Source organism: Trachurus trachurus (genome assembly GCF_905171665.1).
Source record: "Trachurus trachurus genome assembly, chromosome: 11".
Taxonomy (NCBI): Eukaryota; Metazoa; Chordata; class Actinopteri; order Carangiformes; family Carangidae; genus Trachurus; species Trachurus trachurus.
In genome coordinates this window covers 27,532,668-27,553,561 of record NC_139904.1, presented here as the reverse complement: position 1 = coordinate 27,553,561, position 20,894 = coordinate 27,532,668, and the positions used below count along the sequence as shown (strand labels likewise).

The window sequence follows — 20,894 nt, the reverse complement described above, 5'->3', positions numbered from 1 at the left end:
CCAGTCTGTCGGGCTCAAATGTCTGCCAACTATATGCTACTTGACTTTGGTGTTTCTTTGCTAATGTTTTAGTTATATTTTTGAAGCTTTTTAGTTGTTTTTTAAAGAAATTGTGCTTCGCTTCATAGCGCATGCACCAGGTATGCAAAAGTGGTCCAATTTTACAAATACATGTCGGATAATGCACCATAAAATGATGCTTTGGTAGCAGCCTCTTGTTGGGAAATAAATGCTTGAATAACCCATGGTGCTCTGAAATCAAATGTTTCAAGTAAATGGTAATGCCAGTTGATAACATGGAAGAAAATACAATATCTGCTATTTGAAGCAACAACAGAAGCAAATACCAGTGTGGATCTTCTCGACAAACCAAGTCTCCAAATATAAGTGGGAGATTGCGAAGTAAACACCAGGATTGGATCGCATTTAAACCCAAGTCATTTGAGCCCTCTACTAACTTCAATGCAGGTGGCTTGTTGTTTTGTTCCATGTAGCCATAGTTAAAGTTCTTAATTCTCCTGTCTATTTCCTTTGATGTTGTGTAGTTTTTGATCAAGTGAAGTATTAGCAGCTTCATTTCATATTGTGCCACGCCCTCCAAGATATCGTGCATAATATCGACAGAGAAGTTTTGACATGTATTGAAGTACTGCAAGGAATTTAGAGCACAAGAACGTTTAACACCCATCACATAGGGAAGACTAGGAGTTTCCTCCATTATTTGGCAGTGTTCTGCGTGAAGTGCTTGAGTTCGCATCACTATCTTGGGTGAATCTTCTGTGAATTCTGTCTGAAAGTCCTCTTTCTCTGCAAGACAGAAGCGGCAACAATATCTGGCACTGAATGATTCTACGAAACCAAACAAACCATGAAGACCAAGGTTGTCACCAGTAACTTGGACAATAGTTCCATACACATTTTCCTCATACAGTGGGACCCGAATTCCTTTAGTCTCCAGCTCTTTAATGTCTTGCACAATTGGATCAAGTATTTTAGAAAAGCCATATGTTTTAATGTCTTGGGCATGGAATAAAGCGACCAAATGAATATTAAGCAGTATTGAGTTGTGCTTTGGAGAAAGATTACGCAAGGTGAAATAGATTGCTCCTAATTTATGTATTCCCTTTTTACTCCCCAACGGATTTGCGCACTCAAAATCATCATAGAAAAGTTGCAACTGAATTGCATGCTTCTGTATTGAAAATAAAGGATGACTCTTGAAAAGATCTCCATCACAAAAGTCATTAAGAAGATCTTCTCTTGAACTGGAATGACTCTGCATCATCTCTTTTATCTTAGGGTGTTTGTAAATGAAGTCTAATGTTTGCAAAATTGGGATATAAACAAATTTATCAGTAACAACAGCTGGATCATAAGTTCCTGTAGTACGATTGCGCCGTGTATCAAATCTTGTACCAAGAACACATTCAACGGGTTCCACCCTTCCCCACTTCTCTGTGAAATACTGCCTTCTCTTAGTTTCAGAATTTAAGACACCAAAAGGATTTTCAATTTTTTCAAAGCACTGATCAATTTTACACTCAACCTCACTTTTGATAGGTTCCTGTAAAGATAGACACTGCTTCACAGATTCTTTTGCTTGATTATGGATATCATCAACAATCTCTTCCATTGAAGTAACCAAAGAGTTAATGATCGTTTCGCCTACACCTGCCACTTTAAGTTCAGCCACTGTTGCAGCACAGCTGTCTACAAGACTCTTATTAAGAAGGACTGGGTCAGAAGGGGCACTGTTTGATGGAAAGTCATCAACAAAACTTTCGGCTAAATCTTCAGTTGAAGAGGGGCCTTCACCAGGATCATCACAAGGTTCATGTGCTTTAAGATGCTTTCGAAACCCAGAAAAAGTACCAAATAAATGAGAACAACCAGGCTGACCACATTTCAGACGAAGTGTCTTTCCTGAACAAAGTCCATGGATCAACTTAAAGTGCTTGATTAGTGAATTGGCATTTGCCTGAGGACCTTTGCAAATAAAACAAAACATCACTGTATCAAATCAGTGCAGCATCCGAGCTCTCATCTCTTTGACCCTGGGATTCACCTTGGTGGTAGCAGCATCAATCTGGTAAACAGCGGTTTGCAAGAAGTGGTAGACATTGGCCAGATCCCTGTTGTACGAGGTAGCGAAGACGAAATGAGCTTTGAAAAGCTCGTCAAAAGAGGCAAGAGAATCTGGTGACTGACACGGGATTGCATGTTTGTCAATCACAATGAAATATTTGTGTACGGCGCTCCTCTTGGTCCCCACAGCCAGTAGATAGGGTTGACGGCTCTCTGTGATGGTGTCCAGATGCCCCTCAACACTGGTCCCAGTCTGTGACAAGAAAACTTAATTAGTCTTGCTATTAAAATTAATCTGTTGCAGTTTAAGGCCCCATCATCACCACCAGAATCACTTATTGCCACAAAATGCAAGATGAACCATTACATTTCCTATCTTATATTTTTTATAGGGTCGGGACTCGATTAAAAAAATGAATCTAATTAATTAGAGGCTTTGTAATTAATAATCAAAATTAATCACATTTTAATCGCATATAAATATTTGACCTGAGAACAGTGAAAATACAGATTAAATGGTCTTTCCTGCCACTACACAATGATGATTACTGTATTTAACTACTTAAATCGATCAATAGCATAAACTGATTTGTTGAACTCAGCCTGATGAAAACATGAATAAAACTTAGTAACCAATCACACAGGCAGCTCCATGTTGTCAGGGACACACAGGTCAGGACAGTCTGAGGACAGAGAGCTCTGAGGTTGAAGTTTATAATAATGAAATGCACCGTGAGACAGTGGCAGGTCATTAGCTACGTCTTGACCACTTGTCAGCTGTTCAGCTGCAGCGAGGAAACTCTGCTGTTGTCAGCTCCACCGCCATGAGCGCTATTTTTTTTTTTTTTTTTATGAAGCTTTTATTCTGCTAAATGTAAAAGAAATAAACGTATTCATATTAGCGTATCTGAGGCAGATGGTGATAGATCTGTGGGGAGCCAAATCAGATAAATATCACAGGGCACTCGCTGATTACAGATGAGCATGGTCATCACATGATTTCACAAGAGTATAGTTTTATGGTTTAATATTACAGACAGAACAGTGAGCCTTCTTAAACTTTAATTAAACTGTAACATTACCTTGATAAATTTCACAAGGTGTTCAATGGCTTGTCTGGCGGAGAGCTTTCCTGGTCTCTTGTTGCGGCCATGAGGTGATGGTGGCATGAGGTGGATAAGGAGCAAGATGGAGGACATCTCACTGTCCCATCCTGAAAATACAAGCAAATTCAGAAAGACATTTTTACTACAATGTTTATGTTTTTGTTCCAAAACCATTTCCCTCTTCCATTATTATTATCATTTCTTTAATTCGAGTGTACCATCTTCCAGTTCTTCTGTTGTGGATTCAGCGTTATGAAGGAGATCTTCAAGGTCGCTTGTCTGGGTGAGGCCACGGCTTTGTTCAAGGACTTTCTGCCTGTAGTGAGTAGGCCACTTCTCCAGGAACTTTGCAGAGATGTCATCACCAAACATCAGACTGAAATCCTGCTCTATCTGCAGACAAGATGGAATACAGAAAACAACATGGCATACATTGTTAACAGGTGCACCAGGGATGACCAGGGATGAGGTCTGTTTAAACTCATTTTTCATTTCAGCTCGATTTTAATGCAAGGCAGTTTAAGAGTGATATACCAGTCCTGTGATGTCAAGAAATCTTGGAAAGGTGGTGAATATTTCAGAGGACTTCACTGGGTCATGAACCATTGCTTGGCGATGGGTGAAGGTCTGTCTCATCTTCTCCTTGATGATTGCTTCATCAGTTGTATGCTTCATCAGTGCGATGGCCTCACGACACTGGGTTTCTGTGGTTAGCTGGTTTTCCTTACTGAAGGGGGTTCTGTCACCAGAACCTGGACCACCTGTAACAGTGATCAGTAAACAGTGACATGTAACAGTGAAACCACACACTGATGCAATACTTTCTTTACTTCTCAAAAAAGTTGAGCCACTTTCACCCCTTACACAGATGACCACTTGTCTTTTTGCTAAACCCCCTGCGATGCCCACCACTGTAACAAAACAAGGACTATGCACATTAAAAATGAATTTAACATGTGAATGGGCTTTATGCGCAGCTCCACTATTTCCTGAATCTAAGCCAGCTCCTTTATTTCCTGTGTTACATTATTGGACAAACTGATTAATCCAGGTATGTCTGACCTCACAACAATGATCAGGCACACCTGAATTCATCAGTTGGTCCAATAATGTAAGACAGGAAATAAAGGAATTGGCTGAAGTTCAGGAAGTAGTGGAGTGGTGCATAAAGCCCATTCTCATAAAAAAAATCTAACTACACTCAAAATCATGTACCTGTCAGTGGCTGAGGGTTTCTTTTCTTTTGTCCTTCTGAGGCTTCTTTTTGAAGCGTTTTCACTCTCCATGCAAGAAATCCACTCCCATCTACTGGATTGTAATACTGCTCCTAAAAACCAAGAAAGTGTTTTGTTTTTCCTCCTTAAAAAACTAACACATGTCCTTGTCTGGAGAATTGCTAAAATCAAGATCAACCAGTCTAACATCTGCTGTGTTCAACTTGTTGAGGTTAGGAGAAAGGGTCAGCATACAGAAATGTTATTATTTAGTTGAAATCTCACTCGTTTTTTTGATCAATACCAGAAGTAATGAGTAAAGAGGTTAGACTTGTTTTATGTACTTACATAGCCCAAAGTGCCCTGGGGATCGGCCAGGTATGGAAACAAGGCAGTGATGCCCTTTGCGTAGTCCTCTTTAACACGCCTTGAAGGACTTGTCCTACAGCACACACGCACACACACACACAAGATCCAATCAAAAGTAGTGCTATGCCGATGCCTTCAGCACTTGGTCTGCACCAAATAAAACCATAAATGTTAGGGTCGGATATTAATTACATAACATACCCATGTTCACTCGCCATGTGTGCAACCAATATCTTCACCATATCACGTCTTCTGGAATCTGTTAGGCTTTTTTTCCGAGCATACTCTGCAAGGATCCTCTCTCCTCCAGGTTTCTCCCTCAGAATGTTTTCAATGTTCTAAGTGTGAGAGGAAAAAAGAGGTGAGGGACACAGGGATTTGGTGCCCCATTACATTTACAGTGACAAAAATGTAAACCATGCCCCGTACTGCTCTGCAAATTTACTTTCCCCCCCCTTACCCTTTTTATCAGAATCATCATCTTGATCTTGATCTGTCCATCTGCAAAGCTTACTACCTGAGCGAGACGAGTCACGTCGGCTCTGTTTCTTTGGGCAGGACTAGGCTGCAAAATGATGGTGTCATCAGAGTCCCCTTCATTATCTGCACCAGAGCTGAGAAAGGAGCTGTTGCTGCTGGCAAGGGAGTGGCTTGTAGAGGGGCTCACTGAATCTAGCATGTTGACATAACAGGTGTGATAATAATAACATGTCATTAGCAAGAGGGGATCATCTGTAATAAGAATAATGTAAAAGATCACAATAGATTAGGATGGATCCACACACCAAGCCAGTTATTCCTCAGATGCTTTCTTAAGTGTCTGAAAGTTAACAAGTGACTCACCCTCAACATCTGAGCCCGTAGGCAAACAGACCTCAAGCACACCCAGGTCTGGTTTCGTTACAAGAAACGCAAACGCATCCTCGTCAACTTCAGTGTTCAAATCATCATAGACTTTTAAGTCCAAGGTAGGAATTTCAAATTTCTTGGAAACTGTGAAGACAAAACAATATTGCACAAGATTGACATTATGTTGTGCCATTAATCTTATTTCTATTATATTGTATTATCATACATCTGTGTCACTTTAGATCTGAACCACTTAAAAACAACGATTTTATACTTTAGCAATAAAAAAAAAATAATTCAAGATTGCAGACCTGCAAGCTCATAGCACAAGTGCCGCGCTATGAGCTTGTAGATCTGCCTTTAATTTTTTTTTTTTAATCATGAAGATTTTTGCAAATCTTTGAATATACTTTTACAGCAAACATTTCTAACTCAAATCAATCTTTTTCGCAGGGTACACGAAACAACATCTAGAGATGGGGGTCCAAAATCAAATAAATATACTTCTAAGGGTCCTTGACAACAATAATAATAATAATAATAATAATAATAATAATAGTAAGACAGCACCACTAATTTAAACATGACACTCAGTAGGTTGTGCAATTTGTTTCACTCACCACACTCCAGAAATGATTTGAAGGTCAGTTGCCCTTCATAACAAATGTATTTCTGGCGGTCTCGGTACTTCACTCTTACAGCCTGCATCCTTTATGGGAAATAAAAAAAATAAGACAGTTACTAAGATAATATAGAGCACAACAATTCATGCAGTGAATGCTACAATTAGCTTAAGTATTACAAAATCCCTATCTACAGGTAGGCTTGATACCACTCTGCATTTGCATCTAATTAAAACTCTTAAGTGTTTTGAAGCTACATGTGAAGCCAGATAAACAACTACTAACAGCAAATAAATACATTTTGTCAACATTTATCTTATCTCAACAATAATAGATGATGACTTTGGCTCACATAAAAGTGTTATATAGCTAAAATTGGAAAATAGACAATGTATTGATAAATGGAAGACCAGAAGGCAACAAAAACAAAATATGGGACTTGTAATGGAAATCTATGTGCAGGCAGAGATCAGAGATGGTGTTTTAAATAACCATGCTAGCGTTTCACCAGCTCTCATCTCTGCCAGTCAGCCTCTCAAACTGCCGCCTCTCTCGAGTGCGGGCTCACTGCACGTAGACACACGTGAGAATTTTTTTTTCTTTTTCTTTTCCTGTAAGAGACTGTGGCGGGCCCAAACGAGTTAACACTGACGTGATTACATAGACACACTGCTTGGTCCCTTGGTGTCACACAGGCACCATTCAAATATGCTCGGAAAGCGGAAGATCCCGCGATTCAAATGATCTAGTCTTTTTCACAAACGGTTCAGAAATTAATTCATGTTTTTGAAAAAGCTGTCCGAACATGTCTTCGAGGATACGCTCCTTAACTTACATGACTCAATTCAGAGTTAAATACACATGCTTGCTAACCAAACAGCAGGTGAAAACGGCCCACATAAAAAAAAAACACTATAGCTAACCAAAGAGCAATTAAAACGGACGTGCTTGTTAACGGTTCACATACCAACCAAGAGCAATTAAAGCAGTCAGGTGTTGTAACGTAAATGCCTCAATTCAGAGTAAAATACACGTGCTTGCGGTCCACACACAAAAACCCACTTAGTAACCGAAAAACAAGTCTGGTAAAACGTCATGACTCAGAGTAAAATACACATGCTTGCTAACCAAACAGCAGGTGAAAACGGCCCACATAAAAAAAACACTATTGCTAACCAAAGAGCAATTAAAACGGTCGGTGTAAATGCCTCAATTCAGAGTAAAATACACGTGCTTGCTAACGGTCCACATGTCGGTTAGCTAACCGAAGAGCAATTAAAACAGTCGGTGTTGTAAATGCCTCAATTCAGAGTAAAACACACGTGCTTTGCTGACGGTTCACATGTCCGTAGCTAACTAACAGAAGAGCAATTAAAACGGTCGGTGTAAATGCCTCAATTCAGAGTAAAATACACGTGCTTGCGGTCCACACACAAAAACCCACTTAGTAACCGAAAAACAAGTCTGGTAAAACGTCACGACTCAGAGTAAAACACACATGCTTGCTAACCGAACAGCAGAGAAAACAGTCCACACATACTAGACTGGTCCATAAAAAAAAAATCAAACACACTTGCTAACCGAGGCACAACTCAATTCAGAGTAAACCTTCGATAAAATGGTCAGTAAAAATTAAGCTCAATAAAACACACACGTGGTAAATTAAGCTAACAAGAGTGAGGCTCGGTTTAAATTCACATTTAACATTATAGTTTGTGTTGAAGCTAACGTTAGCATCGACATTGCAGTGTGTGAGACCCACACACTCGCCAGCTGCAATGTTACTCACAAATTACCTTTCAAGTAAGCCAACAAAAATTCTGCTGACATTTTATCTTAAATAAAATCGATTTCAGTACTTTGCTGACTTACCTGGTTTACCGCCGTCCACCACTGCCGTTCACCTCGACCTTCCACCGCTGGGATAGAAAATGGCGGCAGAAACGAAACCTAAGAAAAATTAGTGGGCGTGTTCTTGAAATTACTCCAATAGGATTTACTCTATTTTTTCCCTCCTACTCTAGTGGCCATTGGAAATAATTACTATCCAAAATGAATAAAAAATACTCTTTTAGAGTAAAATAATGGTAACTCTGAGAAAATTACTCTCTCATTTTTCCTGTGTGGAAATATAAAATGACATAATTGCAGTGTGCCTCAGCCACAGTCATTTAAAGGTGAGAAGAGGAGCTCATTTGATTGGTGAAAATCTGAGTCGGCCATGTTAAACCCACTAACGCCTTCTCCTCTCCCTCTTGCGCCAGTAGGAGGTACAGGAGGAGTACCTGCGCCATGCACGAAACCTGCAAAGTGCGCCTGGATGGGTCCATGCCTATGTTCCCACAGCCCTATGTTCCCACAGCCTTATGTTCCCACAGCCCTATGTTCCCACAGCCTTATGTTCTCACAGTCCTATGTCCCCACATTTAAGATTTATCACATGGCGCATGCTCTATACGTGTGGAAAGGTGTCTATGGGTTGATGTTATGGGAACATAGGGCCTAATTTTCAGTGGAAAAAAAAGTTAGAAATATGGGAACATAGGGCTGTGGGAATGCAGTTACATGCTGTCATTCCGAAATCCCATCATTTAGACATCCCACATTCCGACATACCGCTATTCCGACATGCGGTGACTCCCTCCTACTTAACCCACCTAACACTCTACTTCTGGACTCTCTCTATCTATCTGGCCTGTCTATCCCAAGGGGGCAGTTGTCGGTCTGAGTAGTGAAGCTCACTTCCGCGTTCAAAAAACTGCAATCCCTCCGGCTTCCTCTGGGGGCTGGTGTCATAAAGCAGCATTCTCCATAGACCCGCATGTTAAAATCGCCGACTTTACATCAAAGCCTGGTGTCAGCACGTTCTTTGGTCTCAATCGATAGTTTCTACCCCTAAACACACTCTGAGGGGAGTACATTTTTTTTTAACTCTACCGTTTTACTATTATTAGGTTAAAATTCTCACCAATAAGGGCGCGGAAACGTTGACAGGTCCGGAGCGGTCCGTGAACAGCTGCTTCGAGGCCAGTGGGCGGGTTCTCGGCCGGCCAATCCAACATGCCGCTGTTCAGGCCGCCACCCAATGGGTGACATCACGGATGCTACGTCCATATGTTTTACAGTCTATGGTCTATCCTCTACTTGGTCTTTTTACTAAACTTAACCAACGTTTCATCATTGCCTAAGCCCAACCAGTGCAAAATCTTTTGGGGAAAAAAATACGCTATTAAATGAATTGTCGGAAAGGCAGGATGTTTGAAAAAAGAAAAAAATACTGTCATTCCGACCATAGGAGGCAGGGATTGCCGGAATGATGGGACATTTGATAGAAAATTAAGTGTTGTCATTTTAGACAATTAGAAGCCGATGTCAGAATGGCGGTTGCCCCCCTGTATATGTACATAGGGCCTAATTTTCAGGGGAAAAAAAACGTTAGAAATGTGGGAATTTAGGAATGACCCCGCCTGGACACACTCCATAGGCACGGTGCACCTGCACTGCGGCACACCTGCGCTTGGTCTACGAAACATTATTTGATTTCAGTTTGGTCCTACATGTTGAATCATGGCTGGTGCATCACAATATTTACTTTATTTTATCTTGGTTTATTGACCTTAATGTCTATGACTTTTTATTTCAGTTTGTGTCCTTGCTGACCTTTTACTATTTTCATCTTTTCTCACTTTAAGTCATTTGGTTGTCGGTCTTCACATTTCTCTCACCACTTTCTTCAAGTTGGCATACAGACCTTTATTTATGTTTGGTCTATGACCTTTATTTCTGTCTGGTCTTATTCTATTATTTTGTTGCACACTGTGCTTGAATTTGTCAGGTATCTGATCACATCTTTAATTTTCAACAATGTCATATTCACTTTATGCACCAGTTGTTTCTCCACCAGCTCTGAGTGTTCTCTCATTAAGAAGCCTCAAGAATGAGTATGTCATGGGGGCAGCTTGCTCCTCTTCAGTGCTCTGGTTTCAGGGGATGAAATTGAGAAGACGTCTTCTGGTCATTTTCTGAGCAATGATGTGTTAATGCACAAATGGACATCTCCCCATGTTTTGATGCCAGATATTAGAGGGTTACATGAGAGGGGATTTTCACTTGTGTCCTGTCCCCAAATCCCAAAACAGAATAAAAAATACAATCATATCCCATCTTAATCCAAATAGAATGACTTGTGTCCCATCCTGTCTGCTGTCTCTTGTGTTGTTTTATTCATGTGACTGTCTGATCGTCACATTATTCTCTAGGTCTGCTCTAGGTCAGTTGAGGACTGTGTTGTCATGTGGCCAGTGCCAAATACTTTAGCCTATATATTTAATAGCAATGTGTGTGCATTCTGCTGCTCCAATGACATTAGGCGCACATGGATTTAGGCACTTCTGCCCCTGTTTCTTTTGTTGATCTGCAGCATGTAATGTATGCTTGTATTGTAAACATATATTATAACCCTAAACCTATTTTTACAAACATGTGATATGCAAATTGTGATCGTGTGACAAAGTTATATCTAGCAAGGCAGGAGAGATCTCTGTTTGTCACTCCTGGCATTCTCTGCAGTACAGTAGCCTATATGATGCTGCCATTTGGCATAGTTGTCATTTATACTAATTCATTGGATGACCACATCAGCCAATGGTGAGACATTTTGTGTTCTTTTAATCTTTTCTAATCACCAAAGACCAAAGGTCCCATCTCTCACTTTTCCTCTCCGGTTCTGTGCATGAAAATCAAAGTTCCTAAGCAAATGAGTTTCTTGTGTAAAAACTATAATCTATGTCAACTCCCACAGTGGCTATGGTAACGCAAACAGACCTCCACGGACTGATTGAGCAAAAGTAGTCTAGGAGGAGGTTACTAATAGTGTAAATCAGGTTTGCCCAGATATACTGAGAACCGTGTAAAAAAAACACACCCTTTTTCCACTAATAAAGACACTCACATTTAGTAACCTTTCAATCCTGTGTAACAAAGATGAGTAGTGTACACAGATCACACCATAAACAAATACCATAACGGGGATGAAATCAGAAGCATAAAGGACGCATCACCGAGCTTCTCTCTTTTTCTCTTTTCTTTTGAATTTTCTGAGATGAGAGATGCCGAAAATATACTCACTAATCTGATGCCGAGGCTGTTTGTGGTTGGCTGAGAGAGATGTGAACTTGTTAGTTTGCATCACAGTTTCAGTGTTCATTCAGTCAAGTTGAGTTTCCATTACGCCTGACAACCGCCTTTGATCTGACATCAGACGTGATGGGACAATCGATAGAGATATAAATGAATGTGCTGATTCAGGTAGTTGCATTGAATGGTGGTTGTTGTGGTCAGCCAAACTACAACTCGACTGGCTTCGGCGCAGCCTTTTGGCACGAAATTGTCACTGTGCCAAGCTGAATCTGTCGACACCTCCCCCTGCTGCGCCGCCACACCCATCTCGGCGCACCTCGGTCTATCAAATTGACCGGCATATTTATTTTACCCATGTTATTCCCCAGATTTCCTGAAAATTAAAACGATAGATATAGATTGCAATGATGGCTTTTCCATCCAAAACAGTACATACAGTAGTATCTGCCACAGTGACTAGCACCACTAAGACCAACATCAAAAACTCCCTACCTACTAGGGCTGTTCGATTAATCGATTTAAAATCGTAATAGCGATTATTTGAGGAAAGGATTATGTGAGGATTTTGTTGCCAAAAAGACCAACGGCCCTTTTCCAGTTACAGCTCTCACCTTTTTAGATAGATAGATAGATAGATAGATAGATAGATAGATAGATAGATAGATAGATAGATAGATAGATAGATAGATAGATAGATAGATAGATAGATAGATATTTTTTTAATTTTTTTTTAATTAGACTCTAGGTCCATTTAAAAAGACACAAACAGCACACAAAATAGTTTGTCATTTAACAAAAAAATCGTAATCGGAAATCGATTTTTCAGAGAAGAAAATCGAGATTTTATTTTTGGGCAAAATCGAACAGCCCTACTACCTACTACCCATTAGTACATCTGTACAGGAAATCATGTGTCCTGAGGGACTAAGACAAGGTTCTGAACTTCTGGAGGATAAAATTGTGCCCTTGCCACTGCATTGGAAATCAGAGGAACATGTTATAATCAAGGACACAAAGGGATGGTTAGGAAGCAGATTCCCTAAAGTCACCTGAATGTGAGAGCTGATAATCAGTTTGTACTTTGCTGATTACAACCTAATCATGGCCTGAATGCAGGCACCGGCGCCCTGAATACGTTTACGGATGTAGTGCTTCCACAACATGTCTCCACTCCTGCAGCGTATGACGAGCAATCTACAGTGAGAGGAGAATGAAATCATTGTCTATTATTTATTTAGCAGCTTCCCTGGAGTTCTGAGGCTGATAATATTTATAGTATGCAATTAAATCAGCATTCAACATTTTTGTTTTACAAATCTTTATTTTCTTCCACCTCACCACTCCTTCATACTTTTGCGACATAAATTGTATTATATTATGCATATACAATGGCAATAAAGAAACCTTAAAACGTTCAGCTATCCAAACATTATTTTGACCATCACATGCTCTACTATTGAAAAATTTCAAATATTGAGCTATTTCTGCTATTTTGAAGATATTGCATTTTATGCTTTTTTGACTTTGTGTTTATGTGCACACAACACTTGTCTGTGAGTGAACTTCAGTTTGCTGCAGAGTTCATGACTGGGAGGATGACAGTGTGTGTCAGTAATGTACAAATATACAAGACTTGAATAAATTAAGAAATTAAGTTGAATGAACCTAAAATATGATTAAATTATTCACTATAAAAAGACCAGTCCCCTAGGGGCTGCCAATGGATGTCTGGTCTCAGACACCGGAACATTCCTGCCACTGAAGACTTTGACAAGACCTTCTGATAAATGAGATGTGTCAATAAGAATAGGACTGTAGCCACATTAATTATTGCTTTGTCTAAAAAGCAGAGTGCATCTAACTGTGTGCAATAACCAGAAATCTTTCAGGTTCTTTAGCACAGAATCATACATCTCCCTTTCATTAGGGACATGCAGCGCGCTGGAGGATGGCAAATTGGGCCGAACTAATTACAGTTTAAACGAAACCATAATTGGACATTTTGCGGTTGTCATACAATGAGAGACAGATGGGTTTGTAATTACATTACAAGTCTGACATCGGCGGCAAGTTACGGCATGCAACTCCCCATGCCCTTCATGGAGTGCTGAGGAGAAGTGGCCCACGTTCAAAAACAATTTACTGTTGATTTCCATAATCAGTCAGCATCAACACTATCAACCATACTCCATCAACCAAATCAGGATAAATCACCACACTTATCAACATCATGTTCGTCTGATTTCAGCCTAATGTGGCAAAATAGGATGAAATTTGGGAATTTATGCAATGAATGTCAGTATGATACGGCTGAATGACTTGTTCTCAGGTTTCAGCAGTTCACTGTACTTTATTATGAGGGTAATATGTTGTACCACTAATATGTGCTAGAAAAGCAGTAGATGACAGTAATATTAGATTCTATTGTGTTGTATATTTGTTTATAGTTTACACACACAGACACACACACACATATTTAAATATGTGTGTTTGTGTGTGTTGCTCTATAGGCTGTGCCAGGAATTCCTTTGCTAGTCATACCTTCTGTTAGGAAATGATTGACTCCTCCAATCCCTTTAAAATAAAACATTCGTATTAATTTAGCTTGGTAGCAGGTGGAGGGCTTTTTTTGTGGCTTTATTTGAATGAGCAGAAAATCCCATCGAGATCAAAATGAAACTGCTAAAGCCCAAACTCCAATTGAAGTTTGATATCATCCTCTAGCAAACATGAGTGGATTTGGTTTTAATAGCTGCCTTTAATCCCTGTGACGTGATTTAACTCAAAGAAGTGCAGGTCAATAATGAAAAAACTTGGGAAATATGATTATGTTATCCAGAAATATTTGAACCCTGGAGAATTACCTGTCACAGGCTGTGAAGAGGGGATGAATAGTGCACATTCTCTTTTGGAATTACATTCTGTTCCTTTGTATACAAATCGGCTTACTCATTGTTTTGACAGATTGCACAACAATGCTGTTAAAATTCAGCTCAAGCTGCAACCATCTCACTGAGGAGACTATTGGAAGTGGAACAGAAGTTAGAAAACTGCACAACTACGTACGCTATGGCCTGGATACACACACACACGCACATACACGCACACGCACACACAGGCATACGTATGCAAACACACACACACGCCCAAGCCCAGGAGTAATTACATGCATGCTTTGGCTCAACACTGAGTCTTAAAAGAAAATTAAAAAGCTTCAGTCTGTGGGTTTGAAACAACAGTAGAGCGATTGAACTCAGTCAGAATATTATTTGACCCATTTATGCCACAAATTGCTCTCATGGGATGTCAGGCACCCTCTAGAGGCCACTGTGGAGGGCTTTACATCTCTCAGGCCCTTAAAACCTTGTTTGATAGGGTTCTCCACCATTATCATTGTCAGTTTAGTTACCTCCTCTCACCTCTCAGTCCACCAGCAAACAATAAGACTGTCCTGTTAGAAAACACACAGCCCATACAGTAGCATGCTGGTGAAGCCACTTACATTATAACCCATACACTGTTAAAACGAATTTGTTGGCTCAACTTAAAAAAACGAGTTACCTTGTTGCCTTAAAATTTTGAGTTAAGAGAGCTAAGAATTTCTAGTTCTTTGCACTTCCATGTAAGTTCTTACCACTTAGAATAATATGTTGAAATGACTAATCCCAAAGTGACAGACAGTTGGATCAACTTGATATTTTAAGTTCAGTTGATAACATTTTAAGTACAACTAACAAAGAAATTTAAGTTGTATGAACTAAATGCCTAGTTGAGGTGACATTAAATTATAAGTTTAACCAACAAACACAAGTTGTTCCAACTAAGCCCCTTTAGTTAAATCAACTTAAAATTTTAAGGCAGCAAGGTAACTTTTTCCAGTATAAGTTGGCCTCACTCAAAAACTTAAGTATGTTCCAACTAAGACCCTTTAGTTAAATCAACTTAAAATTTTAAGGCAGCAAGGTAACTTTTTCCAGTTTTAGTTTACCTCACTCAAAAACTTAAGTATGATCAACAGCATTATTTCATTATTTCAAATCACTTATTTTCTAAAATGACTGAGTGGAATACATAAAGAAATTACTTTTTTTTATTTTTTTAAACAGTATTTATTTTACCACAAACATCTTTCAACAAAATCAGTTCAGGCATAGTAGGCTATACTTTTGAACATGAAAAATGACAAATATTCAAATAATTCAAATTTAGGTGCATAACAGAAATACTACTTCAACACATGATATACAATTAAGACATATAATTTACTTAAATTACATACAGTACATAAATCACACTGTGAGACAGTCCATCAGATTGACATTCCTTAGCAATAAAACCAGTGTGAGATCCATGTTTAAAAAAAAAAAAGATTGCTGAGAGCAACTTGTGTCTTGAAGCGGCAAGATCCACTGTAATGTTCATGTTTTAGTTTGTAATGCCGTAAAATGTTGTGCTGGTTTGCTGAGGAAAATGTATAGTACTTGCATATCCAAGTCATCCAACAGGTCAGCATGACGTCTGACTGTGCCTTAACGTATACATGCGGGCCCCGCGGCCGTCCGCTGGTGCTGGTGCTGGTGCTGGTGCTGGGGGGGGCGACGACGACGCAGCAGAACAATAGGAGCTGTCCATCCAAAAATCTCTTGAACTATCAAACAAACAGAACTATGGACTGTGGAAGTTTGAATAGTCAAAATACAGAAGTTATCATGACGTGCATCCTATGTTGCCGTGAAAAAAAGACCGTTGATTCGGTGGAAACCTGGCTTTATGGGCGGGAGCGGGGCCCCCACGGCATGCGGGGGCTGCGGGGGTACACTTTACGGCCCAGCGTCCGGACCTGTAAAGGAAACACATCTGTCAGATTGATCTATATCTTGTGTTATATAATTAACTAGCAGAAAATACAAAGTGAGCTAAGGAAGCTAGCTCATTGCTCATTGCTAATTGCATAGCCTACACTAATTCATAATTTCCAACATAAACACCACAGTACATTGAATTAATTACAAACATTTCGTTAAGTTACTCCACAAACTGTGGTTCCAGCCGTATGCTTTTCTCTCAGTGCCAAACACTCCGTAGAAGAAAGAGCAGTTAGCATAGTTAGCTCATTCATCATCGCACATTTAACTTCATAACTTAAAAATATTCAGACATTTCGTCAAACAAATACTTCCCAGAGCAGTTGTGCACATTCATGTAACACACTGTAGATTGCATATCTGATTTACAGACAAAGCCCTTGCTAAACTTAGGCTACAGGGAGCTAACAAGTTTTTTTTTTTTTTTTTTCTTTTTAAGATTTGAGGGCTCTTTGATATTCTATAGTTTAAGAAAACTAGTTTGGCAACCATTTTAACAGTAAAATGGCACTGACTGCACCATATAGCTTACAAAAATAATTATTTACCTGGAATTACTTGCTCTTTTTGTCCACTCGTGATGACATCTTGTTGCTGTTCATCTTGATTGAAATGGCGTCCTTTCCAACTGACACATGTCGAGCAGGGGTCAGTCTGTGACATGTGGGCTTGTACGGGTTGTCCAGGGCAGTTTTGCAGGGGCTACTGATGTTTAGTTGAGTCAACTCAGCAAACTAAGTTACCTGAACTGTTCTGATTTAACTGAGGAGTTGACAGTATTAAAACTTAATATTTCAAGTTGGCCCAACAATTTAGATACTTTTAGTTGGATTGACTAAGAAAAATAAGTTGAGGTAACAAAAAACCCAAATTCCTTTTTACAGTGTAGTTAGTTCTGTTGCTAAGTGACATCTAGTTGTCATAGTAATTGACAGGAGCAGAGGGGAAAGTGTGGTGATGTAGCGTAAAGAGCTGTGGTTTATGAGAGTGCAAGGAGCCAGTGTGAGAGCTGTGAGAGAATAACTGACTGAGTGACTGACAGAACTGTCCAGCTCTGTGGAAATGCACTTATTGAACATAGATTTTTTTGTGTGTGATCAGTCTTAGTTATCCTTTGCTCAAAGATATTTTGACTTAAAGATATAATTGGTGTGTTTGTAAAATGTATTTGTTTGTCACTGCCTGCTTAGATACAGTAGGAGCCACAAAAATAATGGCACATTTCATCATTGCATAGATGGTAAGTGGACTGGTATTTTGCAATCGCCAGCCAATCATTTAAGGCGCAATATAATTGTGCATTTGGTGCACGTCTCTTTCAGGTCTACCTGGCACAACAACACTTTGTCAAGAGCAAAAAAACATCATCAGGGACTCTTCCCACCCCTCGAACAGCCTGTTCCAACTCCTCCCATCAGCTTGGAGATATCGCAGTCTGAGATGCAGGACTGTGAGGCTCAGAGACTGTTCCCTCCCAACTGCCATCGACTGCCAACTCCAACAAACCATAAAAAGAAATGCATCACAAATGAAATAGTTACTGTGCAATTTCCACATTTTTGAAATACAATTGAAATATGTGTTCATTGATATTTTTGTTGGGTGGAATGACATTTCGTCTAGTATCCTTAGTCTTGTGTTCTATGGTTTTAGGGTCAGTTTTGACCCGTGTCTTAAAACAGCTGTTAAATACACTAAAATAATTTTTTTTAATCCAAATATTGGTTTTTATATTTTTGGTATGGATCCCTGGGCCTTTTTTGTCAGTATCCGCCTTAACTTCTATTTAACCTTCCTCTTGTGAGCTTTCTGCTACCATCTCTTTAGGGTCGGTTCTGACCCGAGTCTTAAATCAGCTGTAAAACACATTAAAAACAATTATTTATCATCCCATTTGCTTCTCATCTCTTGGTTACGTTGTTAGGCTTCCTTATCCATGAAAAGCTTGGTTTTGCACTTATGATGTCAGTTTTAACTCTCATTATTGTTCTTATCGTTATGGGTCAAAACTGACCCTAACAACACAGATGAACAGAAATGTCATAATTTTAACCAGAGCATTTTAGAATTTTGTGGAATTTTTTTTATTATTATGTTTGAATAGAGGTTCCTGACAAAATCAAAAAGCCTTGATGCTATAAACAAATTTATGTGGTACTTTTATGCATTAAAAACCTGAAAACGGGTCAGTGGCGACCCAAACACAAGAGGAAGGATATACAAGATCTAAGATACAAGATAACTTTATTAGTCACATTCACAAGTCACAGAGTAACAATATGATTTCAATCAGACAACTCTGGAATGAGAAGAAATCATTTATTGAGCATACAGTAAGCATAGCAAGTTGAAGCACAGCATGGATAGCATATTCTTGAGCATGGCTGCAGCAGGTTTGGCGTCTGACTCATATTCGTTCCCTGAATGATCTGCTTTGCCAGACATTACAGGGAATGAAGCCGACCCCCCAGAGGGAATCAAGAGACAGAGCCCACAGGTGGATGCTGGGGAGGTGGTGGGTTTGCAAAACCTCATGGGCAGCAGCAGTAGCAGCAGCAGCAGCAGCAGAAGCATAGTCAGGGATGAGCAGGTAAACTGGGGGATTTAAATAACCCGCCCTATTTGGAGGAGGAGAGCCTGTGACCGTTCAGCTGATCAGGATGGGCGCTGCTTGAGTGGTCTGCCTGAACTATCTTCGCAGGCTTCGCATCTTAAAATAAAACCAAATATGTAAATAATGTAATTAAATATAATCTAAATAATGTAATCAGAAATGAAAATATATGCAAGGGTGTGTATGTGTGTGTGTACGTGTGTGTATGTATGTGTGCACCAGGTTAAAGGGATATTCTCGGCGTAAGTTTAACCCATGGTCCAACGCATCGTGACACCGAGTTAGACCCCTTCCCCAAGAGATGAAGGCTGCTGACCGCTCGCTTCTCTAGTTGTAGCGTTGATGGTGATGGGCTCATGGTGCGACGCAGTCCTGAGTATAAAGGCCGCACAGCATAGGGCTGAGCACGCACCAGTGCTGAGAGTTGCCAACTCTAACCACCTGTGTGCGCTCTATGAGGAAGTTGTGGATCCAGGCACACAGTTGGTAATTCAGTCCCATATCCCTCAGCTTACTAAACAGTATCTCGCGATCTATCGTGTTGAATGCTGAACTATGATTTTTCTATGTATAGCGGACCTCTGTATGTTTTGATTCCAGGGTGTTACATTGAAATAGCAATTTTCATATGCATAGATAAATCTTTCTGTTTCTTTTACCTGGGTTCATTCCTGGGGTGGCGTTGTTAGTTTTGTTTATTTTTTGTTAATTTGTCCCTATTGTAGTGATATCACTGTGTTTCAAGATTGTATTGTAGTAGTGTGTATCAGGTATGCAGAGAGCTGAGGAGACTCCAGGAACGCAGCTGGCTAAGATAGGATGTGTCCCCGGATGCTGAAAGCATGTTTTGCCAAACTAGGGAAGGCACGTCAGCATGAGTTCAACCTGAGCCTGAGACAGCGAAGACCTCATGCCTTGTTCTACTATACAGAGCTGGAGACAGTGGCAGGCAAAAAGACCCTGGACCAACATCCTGTCCTGCTCCAATGACAGTCTCAGAGACTCTTTGTCCCCCTGCACATAGACCTCTGTTATCCTCTCGCCAATTCAACCAAGCAGTGTAAATTGTATTCATATGGAGGAACCTAATAATGTAACAGTCAAAGCTCTACATGCTTGAAAAGAGTTTATGCAGTTAAATAAATACTTAAGCTGTCTCGCTTTACCTTAGAATAAATGACTTAATGCAGAGCACTAGTCCCCAACAAATTGTTCAACAGTTTCTTCTTTGGGTTTAATGCTTCAAGAGTCAAGAGAGTCAAGAAGTGTATTTATCACTCAGATGTACAAGTACATACATTGTGAAAAGCTTGATTTTTTTTTTTTTTTTTTTTGGGGGGGGGAGTGCTCCACAATAAGCATAAATAAATTAAAAAGAGACAGGTTTAAAGCTATTCTTACCTTTCTGGAACTTTTGCACATTTCTTTGTCTAAGTTAAAATCCTACTAATAATCTGATGATACATTAAAATGTAAGAGAAACCCAACAGGGTTAAAAACTCATCATTTTTCCATTCTCATATAATTCTGAGAAAAGTCTGACCAATAATTTTATTCGGTCCGATTAATAAGATTTGACGAGCGACCGAACCTACTTAAAGCAGATATCAGCTTCACGGCCGTTTCGGCTAATGCTGCGTTCAAGGCAGGCTTTTGAAACCGTAAGTTACAGCTTCAAGTCACAACTACGACTTGGTAGCGTTCCAGGTAACCCGTAGCTCGTGTTTTTACCATCCTGTTGTCTGTGAAAGTTCCCTATAACGGCCACTCGTAACTTCCGACCCGTGAACTCGTACCAGATCGAACTGGTATGACTTCACAGGAAGGAAAAACACAAAGTACGAGTTTCTTTGAACGCACCATGAGTTAGCAGCCCCCGCCCTTGTCAGGCATCAGTTGGTCCTCGTGCTACGTCACCACATTCACGCGCATCCCTTGGCTGCACACACAGCCCTTCATGCCGTTCTCTCTCCTCATTGGATAACACTTGTATCCCACAAGGAAAATTTTCTCCTCGGGTTACAGCAGAG

The 20,894-nt window shown here is 39.9% G+C and overlaps 1 protein-coding gene across 1 annotated transcript; it reads right to left on the bottom strand.

The window, feature by feature from the left end:
- Positions 1-1,895: 1,895 nt before the first annotated feature.
- On the bottom strand, positions 1,896-5,453 carry LOC310993254 (uncharacterized protein; the record flags this gene model as incomplete). Its single annotated transcript, XM_083981568.1, has 7 exons — positions 1,896-2,338; positions 3,168-3,298; positions 3,410-3,584; positions 3,726-3,952; positions 4,750-4,847; positions 4,976-5,112; positions 5,235-5,453. 7 exons carry the CDS (start codon positions 5,451-5,453, stop codon positions 2,021-2,023), a joined length of 1,305 nt encoding a protein of 434 aa, XP_083837694.1. The 3' UTR covers positions 1,896-2,020.
- Between the last annotated feature and the right edge of the window lie 15,441 nt (positions 5,454-20,894).